The sequence below is a fragment of the Cydia amplana genome, chromosome 1, assembly GCF_948474715.1.
Source record: "Cydia amplana chromosome 1, ilCydAmpl1.1, whole genome shotgun sequence".
Classification (NCBI taxonomy): Eukaryota; Metazoa; Arthropoda; class Insecta; order Lepidoptera; family Tortricidae; genus Cydia; species Cydia amplana.
In genome coordinates, this window is record NC_086069.1 from 27,738,775 (window position 1) to 27,754,640 (window position 15,866).

The 15,866-nt window shown below is 36.1% G+C and overlaps 1 protein-coding gene across 1 annotated transcript in view; it reads left to right on the top strand.

Moving 5' to 3' along the window:
* The first annotated feature begins 4,876 nt into the window (after nt 1-4,876).
* The window catches only part of LOC134652375 (hemicentin-2), a 144,597-nt gene continuing 133,607 nt past the window's right edge, over nt 4,877-15,866 (top strand). The window contains exon 1 of the mRNA XM_063507553.1: nt 4,877-5,252. Within this exon, the coding sequence (XP_063363623.1) occupies nt 5,201-5,252 (52 nt within the window). The 5' untranslated portion in view covers nt 4,877-5,200. The remainder of the gene's footprint in view (nt 5,253-15,866) is intronic.

Sequence of the window (15,866 nt, forward strand, 5' to 3'; positions counted from 1 at the left end):
TGATGAACCCAGGTTTCATCTCCAGTAACTATTCTTTGCAGCACCTCATCAGGATTTTCACCGCACAGGTCAATAAAATCGGAACAACAAGCTACACGCATGTCTTTTTGAAGCCGAGTCAGCATTCGCGGAACCCATCTTGCACTTACTTTTGACATATTAAGATGGTCATGTATAATATCATGTACGGTACCAATAGAGAGATTGGTTACTTGTGCTATAGATTTTACCTTCACTCGACCATCTTCCAATATAAGTTTTTCCACTTTATCAATATTTTCTTGTGAAGTAGCTACTACAGGCCGGCCAGGTCTAGGGTCATCTTCAATACTCTCCCTTCCGCGTTTAAACTCGCTTGACCACTTTTGAATGGTAGATAAATACAAAACTACGATGAAAATAATGGCGAAATAAATTACACCCATTCGGATTTAAAATATATAAAACATTCCATACCTCAAGGAAGCTCAATAGGATGTCTACTTTTTTTAATATACATCAACGACCTTCCAAAAACTATACAGCAGGCGTGTACTTTATTTGCCGACGATATCTCCATCCCATGGTATAATAATATACTCCGCCTGGTACTCTCTTCCGAGATTCGCGAATGACCTAACTGGCACTTGCCTACGTCATCATGCTGTTTACAGGTTCTCAAACTTTAAAATGTGGGAGAATTTTAACCAACAGTGAAAATTATTTTAACAGCATTAATTTTAAGTTATTCATGTAGAAACATAGTAAAATAAAACAAATCTATACTGCACTTTTCACTCCTACTCTTACAGTTCCGAATAGAGCAGCCAACCATTTTCGTAACAAAACATTAATTACGAAGCTTACGACGTGAAAAGTTTGGAAAACACTGCGACTGCTGACACTGAGCGAGAAGGAAATAACAATTAACACGCGTTCGACAAGGACGGTCGGTCAGGGACAAAATGGCGGATTGTCAAATGTGACAGCGCTATCCTGTGTTGCCAGTAGTGTAAACAGAATTACCCGAACGTCTGAAATTTCTTTCGTGAATCGGAAGATATTGCTAACGAATAATTAAAAATGACGTGTTATTGTAAAATTTAAGATAAAATACATATAAATGAAAATTATTAAATTATAAAGAAATAAATTAACTTATTAACCATAGATATAATGTACCCATGTAACATGTTATGTTGAAATAAAGTGGCAATGTTATTGTGACGTAGGCAAGTGACACTCTGGGAAGAGAAGACCATGTTTTATTAGACCATGCTCCATCCTCACATCGTGTACAGACGACCATAACATAACACAAGACTTAACCACTTTATTAACAAACGTAGTTGACTGGTTATCGGACCACAACTTAGAAGTAAATTCACAAAAACAAAAATCTTACAGTTTAGGCCTTATCAAAAAACCCCCCTTAATATTGATTTCACCTTCAATAATATACAATTAGAATGTGTAGATACCGCTCCTCTTCTAGGGTTCGAAGTTGACTGCAATGTTAATTGGAAAGCGCATGTAGCAAAAATAAAAACGAAATTGTCCCAGTTCACGTATGCCTTACGCGAATTAAAAAAAGCATGCGACCTCAACACCGCCTTAACAGCTTACTACTCCTATGCCCATGCTTGGCTTACCTATGGTGTAATTCTATGGGGGAATAGCACAGACGTGGAAAGCCTATTTATATTACAAAAAAAATGTGTACGAATTTTGGCAAACATAAATATACCGGAAAGTACTAAGACACACTTCATCGATCTAAAAATACTTACCTTAACATCAATATACATTTTGGAAACCTGTAAGTTTGTAAAAAAATACCCTCAATTTTATACCAAACATTCAGATATACCCCGACGTTACGCCAGCAGGTTTCAAAATAAGCTGGTGCAGGTAATACCCTCAAAACTAAAACTACATTCAAAAAGTCCAAACTCAATGGCAATAAAAATATTTAATAAAATTAGTAACGAAATAAATAACACTAAGTCCGACAATGAATTTTTTAAAAAACTAAAAGATCACCTCATTAAAAAAGCTTATTATACATTAAATGAATTTTTTCACGACCAATAATTGCAATTAAAAAAGTACCCCTATACAATAAATAACATTTAAGTATAAATAAATAACATCTTGTACAAAAAACTCGATCTCCTCTTGAATAAACTGTTTGCTGTGCCCTACAGGGTGTCATGTTGTACACGATTCTATGCAATAGGTTAAGATACAATGTGATATGCAATAAAGATTATGAGTATGAGTATGAGTATGAGTATAAAGAAGGAGCAGACTCACGGTAAACACAATCCATTTCCTCTTTTATGGTTTTTTGATTTTTACCCTGTTTTGTCAAGAATTTTATCACGCATCGACGTTCTAATTTAGTTAACATTGTCAATTCGCACAGGATGTTCATGTTTGTTCAGCAATTGCAGAAAAACAAAAGACTATCTCGGTTCGAATTATACTTTTTTTTAATGTCAATGAATAAACCTTAGCGGCCAGTAACGAAAGAAATTTTAGAAGAGGTCGTAAGATATCAATACCGAGAATATTTTGAACGCCCCTCGTACATATAAAAAGCCACGATTTTTTATAGTTCGTTTTTTTTGCATTAGAAAGAACTTGCAAGAAGGTAAGCGATCTTGACATGTCTTTTAATTGAAAAACGCTTTTTAAAAATCAAAAACTATTATTTATGAAAGCAGAAGAATATAAATGATCGTATTAGATTCATAATTGTTACATATTTGCCGTAACTTATTTTTAAAATGTGTTTTTCAATTAAAAGACACATCAACATTGTTTACCTTATTTCTAATGCTAAAAAAACGAAGTATAAGGCTTCGCCAAATCGCCACACAGGCGCGTTTTCTCTTACCTATATATAAAACGCTCACGCGCCGCTCGGAAAACGCGCCTGTGTGACGAAGCCTTTATTGAAAATTTCCTCTTCTTTAGGATTTTTTTGTTATAATTTCTTAAATGTTAATAGTTTATGAGAATTGGCAAAAAATGAAACACCACTTTTTTCATGTTGATTTTTTTATAAATTTGCAATTTTTTCAAAAAATTGTAACACAAAAAAATTGTTTGTGCTATAAACGCTACTAATAGGTACATTTTTATTCCGGACATTATTCCGAATCCAATAAAATATCACACGTATTTTTAGGATCAGTAGGTACCTCTATTTTTCATCACTTTGAACTTGTCGACTAGATATAATTGATTTAGAAGATTCCGCTCAAGATTCCACTTCTCGAAATAGGAAACTTTCGCTCGCTCAAGTTTCAATATTAGCACGAGCGGTTAAACAACTTTTTGCCCCCTTTAAGACAAATAACTATTTACTCGGAAAAACGAATTGTACTTTTTAGGGTTCCGTAGGCAAATGGCAAAAAACGGAACCCTTATAGATTCGTCATGTCTGTCTGTCTGTCTGTCCGTCTGTCCGTCTGTCTGTCCGTCCGTATGTCACAGCCACTTTTCTCCGAAACTATAAGAACTATACTGTTGAAACTTGGTAAGTAGATGTATTCTGTGAACCGCATTAAGATTTTCACACAAAAATAGAAAAAAAAAACAATAAATTTTTGGGGTTCCCCATACTTCGAACTGAAACTCAAAAATTTTTTTTTCATCAAACCCATACGTGTGGGGTATCTATGGATAGGTCTTCAAAAATGATATTGAGGTTTCTAATATCATTTTTTTCTAAACTGAATAGTTTGCGCGAGAGACACTTCCAAAGTGGTAAAATGTGTGTCCCCCCCCCTGTAACTTCTAAAATAAGAGAATGATAAAACTAAAAAATATATATGATGTACATTACCATGTAAACTTCCACCGAAAATTGGTTTGAACGAGATCTAGTAAGTAGTTTTTTTTTATACGTCATAAATCGCCTAAATACGGAACCCTTCATGGGCGAGTCCGATTCGCACTTGGCCGCTTTTTTTTTCTTGGAGCAATCTGTAAAAACCAATTACCTATCGACACATTTTCGTTTCAATTCAATAATCTGTCCCAGTCAATTTCTGATCAGTGATTCGAAACTTTGCACCTTTTTCAAATAAGTAAGTACCTACTTACCACGAAGAAACTTGGCCAATATCTTCGATTTATATGTATTTACTTTTTTAATAAATTGACGGAGGGTGCAGGCCTAGTAATAGGGTTGTTGGCACCCCACCTTTAATGAAATTATAAAATCTCGTTACTTACCTATTGGTTTTCCGGTAGTAAAATGAAAATAAATGTCCTGCAATTAAAATATATCCCCTTAAATATATAGGTACATTGATGTTTGAAGTAGGTAGGTACCAACGCTGTCTTTGTAAGCTATTATACATTTTTTAATTATTATCTAGGTACCTACTTAAGTAGGTATTTTACATAAAGTAAGAATTTCTAAGTTTCGCTTGCTGCATAAATTTCAATAAAATACTGTTACCTAATCATTGAAATAAGTAGTTTTTACCACTAGGCATACTTCTACATTCCACTGTGTAACGTAAGTCACACAATAAATTGCGTGGCTAATAGGTGTGTTACATGAACCTAATGCATTAAGTAGAACATTAAAATAATAGTTTGAATTGAAATCCATTTACCTACTACCATAAATCTAAAGGCGTACATAAAACCTATCAAACTCTAGAAATAGTTCAATAGGGCCAACCACTTGAAGATGTGCAGCGTGGATAAAAGCCACATGTATTATTCAAAGATGGCGGACCGCGCCATCTAGTGGTTGACTCGCCAGTCTACTTTCCAGTGGCGCGTCAGGTAATGGCGTTGGCGCGTTGTTGCCACTACACAGTAAACTTTATTTCTTGTTTCGTCTCGCTTTTATCGTCGTCTCGCTCGGGCGCATCAGGCTTGTCAGCCTTGAGCCAACCGCCGCTCGCGAGTGACGTGCGGTCTGCTGCTACGTTGCTAAAATTTCGCGCTCAACTGTTTACATACGGAATTTGAAAATGAGATAACGTATTCTCAAAAGTGCGAAGTGTTGAAATAAAAGGTTTCGTGACTCGAATTTGGAATAAAGTGTTGAATTAAAGTGCTAACGGGTTCTCAGTGTTGTGTGCGAACAGTTAAGTTGGAGTTAAGTAAAAACAAAAGTGTTGCAGCAAGATGGGAGCGTAGGATTTGTTTAAGAAGTGTTAATCATTGTTTAGAAAGTTGCCGCAGCGCCATGGGGACCAGCAGAGTGCTTTCACCGGTTACTTTGTTCCTGTTGTGTGCAGGTAAGCGGTTGCGGCAACCGGGTTGCCACTGACTCAGTCTCAGTCTCACGGCTCGGCTCGCTTCGCAACGCAACCGCGTTGCTTGCCTTGCCACTTACTTTTAAAATTCTTCAACTGTTGAATATTACTCGATATTCGCTAAACGGATGTATATCGGAATGTTTATAGTTAGTGTTGACGGCGAGTAAAAGTCATTACTTAGCTATTTGTATTGGAAATTATTACTAAATGTCTATTTCATAACATTAATAACCTAGCTAGCGTGACGAATGAAGAACGGCCGTTTTTAAATATGCATGTACATGGATTGAAGATGATGTAGGTTATGTGCCAGGTTACGGCACTTCTATGTAATTCTAAATATGCCATGCTGAATTCATTGTTGTTAAATAGTAAACTTGTGTTTGCTTAGTTGGTTCAAGAAACTGTTGAGTTACATACAAACTTAAATACTTAAGTACCTACTTATCTTGAATTGAGACTATTTTTTTAGGTAAGTAAATACAAATTTAAACACATACCTCCTTTAATTCGTTCACAGTTTTAACTGGTTCCATTGTATAACGATTATTTTAAGGCTCTATTTAATGCATAGTTAATAATGGAATTAGATAATGAACCGGCTATTTTACACTCATATTTTAAGAGCTTTTATAGCGTTATTTCAATAGGCAGACAGGTACCTAGCATAGGTGCCTACTCACTCACAGCAAATGAATGTTTTGCACCCCTGACACTTGAATGCAGTGGGGTTTCTTTTCTCCCCGCGTTACCTTTAGGCCAGGATTCACCAACCTTTTTACGTCAATCCCGGATGATTAAGTAATATTTTTATGGCTTCCTTTCATTCTTATTAACAAAACTTGAATCATATTTAGGCAGCTGTTTAAAAATATGTAAATCGCTGCAGTGGCATTTGATCTTTACAAATGTGATATTGAATTGACATTATCCTCAGTGCATCACGCTCGCACCGAATGCCTACAAGTATCTTCCTATGATAATGCACTATCAGGGTCATTTCAAATCAAGGACACGTTTTAAAGGTCGAATTATGGGAATTTCTGCTTTAGACATGTACAGTCAGCAGCAGAAGTTGCTAAGTGGGTGAGGTGTTCAAAATTACCTTGACGCGCTCTTATTCCCTTAACAATAACGTCGCGTCAATATCATTTTGAACACCTGGCCCGTTTAGCAAGTTCTGCTGCTGACTATAGGTGAGTTTAACGCCGGTTTACCTACTTCACAATTCACACGATCCAGTTAAATTCCAGACTTCAGGTCCAATTATTGAACCTAGCTTCGAATGAGAATTGGAATACCTAGTTTAAAGTGGCACTGGAATGCGTTTATCCAATACTGCCCAGTTCCTACTACTGTAGCCATGGGGTTTTAAATTTATCAAATTCCTCACCGTTTTGATTTTGTGAAATTGAATTAGCTAGTTAGACCTTTGTAAGATGTCCGATTGTTATGAACAACTCTGAAAAGTAAAATTTCGACACCTTTAAAAAAATGTACTACCTATCTATACTGTAGATCAGGTACGCTAGCTAGTACAGCTAGCGCTAGCTAGTAGCTTGGGTACAGTAACAGCTATCATCTCCATACAATTTATAACCTTAAAACGAAAAAATGTATTGTGAAGCCAGATTGAGGCTGTCACCGTACCCAAGCTATTTGAAAAAAATATGGATTCCGAAGATTAACAATACTCATGTAGGTATAGGTATACCTGGAATTTCACTTCGTGTTTTTTTATACCCTTTGTAATGGCTGCATCAGATTCGTTTACCATATAAAAGAACTTAGGCAGGTGATCTCTTGGACAAATTCTACCACGTGTGTGTTTTAGACATGAAACCGACCAATGTCACCTCCAAGATGTAACCCAAAGTCCCAAAGTACATTCAAGATATTTGATATAACAATGAAAATCCATTATAGAAGCCTCTCAGGATTCTCATACCTATTATTGTCGCTGTGACAAGGTACGCAGTGGCACTGAATCCACACACATCAAATTTGACCGCACATACAATAATTCCACAAAGCGAAATTGGTAATTTGATAATTGATAATACACGAACAACAATAACAATGCACACTTAATTTGTCAGAAACAGAATAAGCTCAATACACCACCATTTCAGTAATGGAAGTACTTAATGAATATATCGTAAAGCTTTGTTCACCATATTTGCACTTTAATAATCATGTTTCCACCAATGGTTTCCACAAGAGGTGGGAGTTAACAGAAAGAAAGTGCCAGTTACGTTTTTTCGAAATGCTAACTTTTGGGTTGGGTCATTTCAGAATTATGAGGACTATTGATTAAAAACAAGAGAAATAGCGTCCCTGTCGTATTTCATACACATTTTGGGTGTCAGTTTTGTGACGGTCTATACAATATATATGTTTTGTACCGTCACGTAGACATTTTTTTTTCGGACACTTTTTTATCCTTTTTAAAGAATTAGTCCTTTTGATTCTGAGTAGAAATAACCAACAGTTGGTAGTGGAGAAAAAAGTAAGTGGCAAGCTTTTTATTTTTTAATTCAAAATTTTAAAATAAAATAAAAATCCCGGTTACTAACAACTGCAACATCCTCTGGGTTGATGATGAAGCAGGCCCTAGCCACGAGCCCACGATGACAATCTTTGGTCACATCTATCAATCACGATGACAAACTCAAGTAATGTAAGGAAATAGTCACATGAGTTTTCGCAGCATCTCACATCGCGATACATTCTTTATTTTCGTTTGCCGTTTGTCGATGTACGATTGTCGTGTAAAAAAATCATTGGCTCAAAATTCGTACTTTGTGAAACGGATACGGCCAACATATGTCTACTTTTTTCGGGTAAACAATTGGTTAAACAGAAGTCCGATGTATGTTTAGTTTACACTTTTTTACCTTACTCCTTTGTAATAAAGCGAAAAATATATTATCTTGGAGGTCACCTGAACCTATATTATTTGTAATTTTCAACCTTAGTTAGTGTCTAGTATAGAAACATACTGAAATGTTGGCACCCACGCAGGTGCTTTTTATCAGTTTATATCTTAGAGGATATAACCAAACGGAGACGCCTTGTCTGTAATTTTCTGTACAAAACAGTCTGCCGATTTTTGCGGGGGAGGGGCACGTCAAATGTATTCGTAACGTGAAAATAGCCATGTCAGATAAACGTCAGTCCATACATTGTGTATGACCATCGGCCGTCTATTTTCCACAGAGGGGAACGCCTGTTAATGGCTACTCCGTTTAGTTATATCCTCTAATCTAAGGTTTATATTTTACCAAACGTTCCTTTTTTACCACATTATTCAATATTGGCCTCTTTTGTTGACTTGAAATGGCATCTCAGACAGTTCATTCTTCATGCTAGACAAGCGTTTGTAATGTAGTAACATTGTAATAATATCGAATTTAGATGAAAGTTGTAACTGTCAAGAATCGAAACTTGGCAGCTAAGTTATTTGAAAAAGGTCCCTGTTGTCTACAAGGTTTTTTAGCTGGCATACCCTGCATGTTACACACAATAATGGCGCTACTTATGTACTATATAAGGTAGTGATTATATATTATGGTTGTCTGTCATTTTGTGTGCAGTTGTATGTCCTGATATTGACGTGTCTTTGGTCAAATCGAAGGCCAAAGCTCGCAGCCCGCAGGTGCTATTAACGCTTATATACAATATTCTTGCTTTACTTATTTTTATTGGCCTTCGTAAACCAACCGAAATGTGAGGTGCATATATAGACAAGACATCTGGTGACAAGAATAGTACGGATAGTACCTAACTTTTTGTTCGTATTACCAGTTTAAGGACATCTGTATACGTCTGGTTGCTCGGCTAGGTATTTGCAGTGTTCTTTCTGATTTTGGCATGTTGTTGTGTACATTTACAGAAGTAACGGTGTTTGTTATACCTTGTATAATGTACATAGTGTATATATTATGTATGTTGTTCACCTTGTATTGTGTGCGGTACTATTTCGGGTGGAATAGGTTAGGATTAGGACTGTACCAAGTAATGTTTTTGTACTTTCTGTGTTCTTCGAGGCGTATTCTACAATAATATGGGTTATTAAGCAAAATGCTTAGGAATTTGCTAATTTCAAACCTCCGTGGCTCGTTAGATTTCAAAATGTTTTGTTTGTTATTTGCAAATAGAAAATTAATTTTATAATTTTTTTTTTTAAATACATTCCACTAATGAAAACTCACCGTACAGAACAACCAATATCTTGCCCCGGTACCTTAATAATTAACTTAATTTGACCAAAACAATTAACTTTTTTAAAGTTAACGGAATCTAATTAAAACACACACACACAGACCAACAAAACCATTAAAACCATTCTTAAAGAGGACATTTGTAAACTTGTCTAGTAACTTTTTGTGAATCGTGCTAAATATACAAATTTCTTTCTACGCAGTTTGACCAATAATATACCTTATTCCAGCGTCATAAGTTCTAGCAATAGTCAATGTTGTTCTAGGCATCGACGTCTGTTATTCGACGACAGAGTTTGACCGAGATTAAACCTTGATCCAAAGATGTAAGGTCTACTTACCAATGGTCAGTGTTATAAGGCATCAACGTCTGTCTTTTGGCGACAGAGTTTGACCGAGATTATACCTTACTCCAAATGTATAAGGTCTACCGATGATCAGTTATAGGCCCGTACGATTTGAGATAGCGAGTGAAATCATGTTGATCAAAAACCGGTCTGAGGCTGTATTCTCATTGGTCGAGCGGCTTGCGTGAGCGCAGACTTGGCTTTTTGAGAAATCCAGTGTAACTTGACCTTTAAAAATTGGCCTATACGGCTACCATCAGTTTGGCACTAGGGATTGCAAATATTCGAAACTTTCAGATATTCGACTTTTTCCGACGACGTATTCGAATATTCGAATAATTATTAGAATATTATAAAAATTAAGAAAAGGAACGAGAAATCGGTTTATTATCGTTTTATTCAAAAGCTTTTTTCACATATTGCTAAAACTAAAGATATTTGGCAGAAATCCACTTAATTGACTAGATTTTATCATCTCAATGCCCACATTTATAAAAACAAGTAAAACGCCAAAATTAGACGTATTTAATATTTCTAGATAAAACTTATTATAAATGCGTAGTTGCGTGAAATAATATAACTTTAACCATCCAAACACCTAGGTATGTAAGATATTTTTTTTAGTAGGTAGGTAATTAGTTTCCGATTTAAATTAACATGTAGTCTCTCAGAGGCCTGTAAAAAGGCTTTTAATTCCATTGTATTTTGAATCTTTATTGAATTTATTTGTTTTGGCAAGTTTTTATTCCTAATGGTCGGCTAATTATATAATATTGGAATATTTAAGAGAAAAAGTTAGTTGACTAATGGGTGGTAAATGGGTGACCAAGTTGGGCAGGTTTGGTATGATTACATTTGAGAATTGCCATAAGTGGCAAGGTTTAGACTTCAAAAATTCGCTTAACGTACGCTTGTACTGAATAAACAGAATGACCCTTTAACTTAAAACTTACGCACCGTAAAAATAACATAGGTACTTTTTGATTTCGTTTTCTTTTAAATTGAGTTAGGTTTCACTTTATTCACGAAGTCTATCGAGAGGAATACAGTAAAAATATTATTTCCTTCGTATTTCGGTACCTATCGTTCCTCATTCACAGTAAATACCCGGAAAACACACAGAAACTGTAACTACAGCGGATGACATAGATCTTTTTATAGCCTAGATCGAAACCTGAGCGGCCGAATATTCGAATATCAAAACAGGTCGAATATTCGACATATTCGAATATTCGAATTGCAAGCCCTATTTGGCACTGACATAAACGCCGTCGAGAACGTAATTTACTTTCTATACATCTCGCTCGTACTCGCATATTTGTGCAAACGAGATGTATAGAAAGTAAATTACGTTCTCGATAACGTAAATGTCAGTTTTGACACTGTCAGTGACTCATGGTACGGGCTCTATACTGGTGTACCGTGTACCTATACCTATACAAAATATTACAGAACTGGGTAAAGTTGACAGCAGTTATTTTTAGACACAATTTCTATTTTAAAATCCGTACCTATAAAACTATAAAGAGTAGGTTATTTGATTGTGACGTCACATGCTAGTGTTTCATATAAATTCCATAGTACCAAAACCGTTTTGACAGTTCGAAAAAAGAACCTGATTTGATTAGTAGTCAAATACCCTATGGTAAGTCCCCAAAAACGTAACAGGTCTGTTTCCAAATTAGATTTTTGGTCCTAAAATGTATTGGAGATAAGTTGCCAATATGATAAGTTGTAGCACATTTGTTGACGTCAAAAATTGCTATAGTGGAATTATTCTTATTTGCGTTATTTTACACATTATGACTGACATATTGTACCCAAACCCAAATCGATTGTCACAGCAAGCGAGGTATCGAATTGTGACGTTTAATGAATTTTTGTTTGAAATTTAAATAAAGCTAGAATTATATGGTTAATAAATAATAATAAGAAGATATAATACATTTAATAATGCTTAGTTATAAATATCTAATAACTATTGTAATATGAATGATTTATAACAAAATTTACCTAGATTTAATAATGTTTAAAAATTTGACGCGTAAAATTTATATTTTATGAATAAAACATTGAATTGAATTGAACTGTTGCGACCTAAAATGAAAAATGTATATCGATTTACTTAGACGACTACCGATTCATAAGTTTCATAACGGTGGTGTCCGGCCAACAGAGATGTACAAAATGGTTTAAAAAAAGCATTTAAATACAAAATGCAAAATGCTTTTCAGATTTACTATTTCAAATGCAAAATACCAAATAGTTTTGCGTTTTGTATTTCAAATGCTAAATGCAAAATAGGTATTTTCAAAATACTTTATCAAAATAAAATACCTTTTGACCAAATCTCAGATATTTTTATTTATTTTAGGTACTTATCATGAGAATAGCGATATAATAGATAATGTTCGTCGTTTTCGTTTGAGATTGACACTAGTCAGACATAATAGCCGGGTTATACTCTCGTGGCTCGCAAGCTCGTCGAGCTAATATAATTTAAACACTAACGGCACAGCATAAGGTTTATAACCGAATGACAAGCCGAATGCGATTGTGTCGAGGCGAGCCACTAGACTAGACATGGGTAGTTCGCGAATGAAAGATTCAATTGAAGTACTTCACTTGATGTCACTCGTTCATTCACTAGTTCAGTTCGGATTCATTTAGTTCTTTACTTCAGCAGTTCAGTTTGTGCGCTGGTGGCCTAGCGGTAAGAGCGTGCGACTTTCAATCCGGAGGTCGCGGGTTCGAACTCCGGCTCGTACCAATGAGTTTTTCGGAACTTATGTACGAAATATCATTTGATATTTACCAGTCGCTTTTCGGTGAAGGAAAACATCGTGAGGAAACCGGACTAATCCAAATACGGGCCTAGTTTACCCTCTGGGTTGGAAGGTCAGATGGCAGTCGCTTTCGTAAAAACTAGTGCCCACGCCAATTACTGGGATTAGTTGCCAAGCGGACCCCAGGCTCCCATGAGCCGTGGCAAAAATGCCGGGACAACGCGAGGAAGATGATGACTTCAGCAGTTCAGTTTATAAACCTTTTCATTTACTTGCTCATTTGCTTAGAGAGTAACAAGGACGCCATGTTAAACCTACGATTCATAAATTAATTTGTTTGAGTGATTCGTATTGAATGAAATTATGTATCAAATTCTTCACTCAACTCAATATATCCGCAAATGAGAGAAATGAAACCAGTACTATTGATATATATGGATCTGTTGAGCTACTGAACTAGTGAACTAAAGGAGTGAAGTACTTCAGAGCGTACGAAAGATGCATATCAATCTTTTCTTTTTAGTGACACATTTTGCGCATGACTACACGAGACGCGCCGCGAGTCTAAACGGCTATAAGGCGCGCACTCTGACCAAAAAAAAAAGGGCGCGCATGGCTAGCAGGCGCCTCTATCGGTCAAATTCGGCAATACAAGCGTCATTCGTTCATTTCATTTTGTTTGACTGGTAATGTTGGCTAAACTTAATCACAAAGTATTTTGCATTTTGAAATGAATATTAAAAATGCAAAATACATCTCGAAAAGTATTTCAAATAAAATACAAAATGTTTTTTACTAAAAGGCATTTAAATGCAAAATACAAAATAGGTATTTTGCATTTTGTATTTGCATTTTAAATAGAAGTATTTCAAATAAATCGCATCTCTGCCGGCCAACCCTAAAAAAAGACGTAGAACGTAAACGTTCGCAGTGCAATTGTCTTCCTTTGTAATTTCGATGTGCAAGATATTTTACGTTCTATTGCTGTTGTCAGTGTCATGTGTCAAATAACGCAAATACGAGTGCACAAAGTATAAGTTGCCAGATAGTGTGTATGTGAGCGATAGTAATAGCGCCCGTATGCAGGTGCGCATCTCGACTCGTTCTCATTTGTAAAAGTTGCCAAACGCGTAGCGGATCGGTTATGATGCGGTCTGAAGCTCGAAGCCTTCGACCAAGAATTCAATTCGCTTTTATTTTTTATTAAATTCAATCTGTACATCTGTAGTTAGGTTTGCTCTCCGCAGACGAAAACGTTAGTTATAGTTCCGTAGGTTTAATGAAAAAAAAAAAACATCGGGTTGCACTCCGGGAGTGCCGACAGAAGTGAAAACTCAACTAGTGCAAAGTGCACTATGTACAATTGAGGTTAACGCCATCTAGCGTTATTTCGTCGCATTTCTTGAAACCCCTAAGCACATCACTATTAGTACTCGAGTTATATTAATACCAGTTAGAGCGAAACTCACTAGATGGCATTTAAATCAATAAAGAAAGACTCAATGACATTACATGTAACAGTTTTTCGATCAGGTCACGTGTCCGTCTTACGGTCACATGTCACATCATCTCTCGCGAGTTTAACATTTTTTCCCCACCTGAAAAAGTGCACAGCGCCGCTAAAGAAGTTTTCGCTTCAAAAACTAAGATTACAGATTTAACCCTTTAGCGCCATTTGCACCATCCCGCTAACCCGGAGTTAAGCGGTTAAACCGTTAACACAGTGTCAAATTGTACTGGTAACCATGTAATTAACCATGGTAACTCCAGGTGTAACCGGTTAACCCCGAGTTAGTGGAATGGTGCCAGTAGGTAATCTAATAACTATTTTATGTATTCTTGCAATTTGCATTAAGGCATAAGTATTATAAAAAAAACCGTTTCTCAACTTTACGTCTTATTTATTATTTTGTCTAGGTATACATATAACCTAAAACCCACCAGCGGCTTAACTTAATAAACCTCAAACTCCAGAATTACCTTCTTTTCAGTGTAAAAAAGGTTAATTTTTTTGATTTCCCAACAGCCCACTTGAAGTTGAACAAACATGGGACTAATTTTCATTTATTACTCTTTATACTGCTTATGTAGGCACTGTCCAAATTTAACAGATAATAAATTTTATTGCTATGATGTTAAGGTTTCTTTTCAAACTACATCAACGATGGTACTATTGGTACTATATGATGATGGTAGAGGCAAACAATACTGACGGCTGGGGTCATATCACTATCTCTCTCACCCTACCTACGACCACGCGAGTGCGAATGAGAAGTACGACCCCGGTCTTAGTTTGGTTTGCGTCTACTATAGTACCATCGTTCATATAGTTTGAAAAGAAACCTTAACGTCGTAGCAATAAAGTTTATTATCAGTTAAATTTGGCATCGTCCATGTTGTTTGAAAAGACCTTTGACCTTTTTTTGATCATTTGTTATTTTGACACAAGAAAGTATTAGTTCTCTGGCATTTTATTTCTCGGACGAAGACATTTTCGCGTTTCCTTATATCGAAATTCGAAGAGATCTTTAACCAAATAATATTCCTTGGTTCAATACCTTTTTGTATCTGTATGCAGAACGTCTGCATTTGGTACCCTTTTGATCTACGAGGACGTGTCACCATTAGAAACCGGGTACAACTGTATCTATGGTGGGGGGAAATGACCGAACGGGATAGTCTTATGTATCTTTCGGTAGGAGTAGCAGAGAAACCGCTGTTATTGTTTTTCCTTGTCACAGTCTCACAATTTTTTTTTTCCCCACCGTCACCCACAAATTTAGTACGGGTTATTACGGAGTAAATTCGACCAATCATAGTGTCGCATTGCGTATGTTTTGTCTCTCGCGGTATAGCACATCTATAGGATCCTAACCATCTATGGTATCTACTAGTATTAGGCAGCGCTGAATTAATAGGGTTGCCACGTTGCCAGACAATACAAATTTTGAATTACCTGACAAAATTCCTGATTTTCGAATATTTTTCCTGACGCTCATATCGCTGACTAACATTCCTGACAAACGGCCAAAATTCCTGAAATGTCAGGAAAATTCCTGTCGTCTGGTAACCCTAGCTGAATAGCGGGAACGACAAGTGACAGTCGCTGCAAAAACTCACCGTTTCTAATAGGTCTTCCGTAGAGCCGAAAGCGTAGCGATTAGCGCTTTTTCTTAACAGTTCTTTTATCAGTGACTCTCGAAAACTCATTACTTTAGGTAGTTTTAATAATGAACG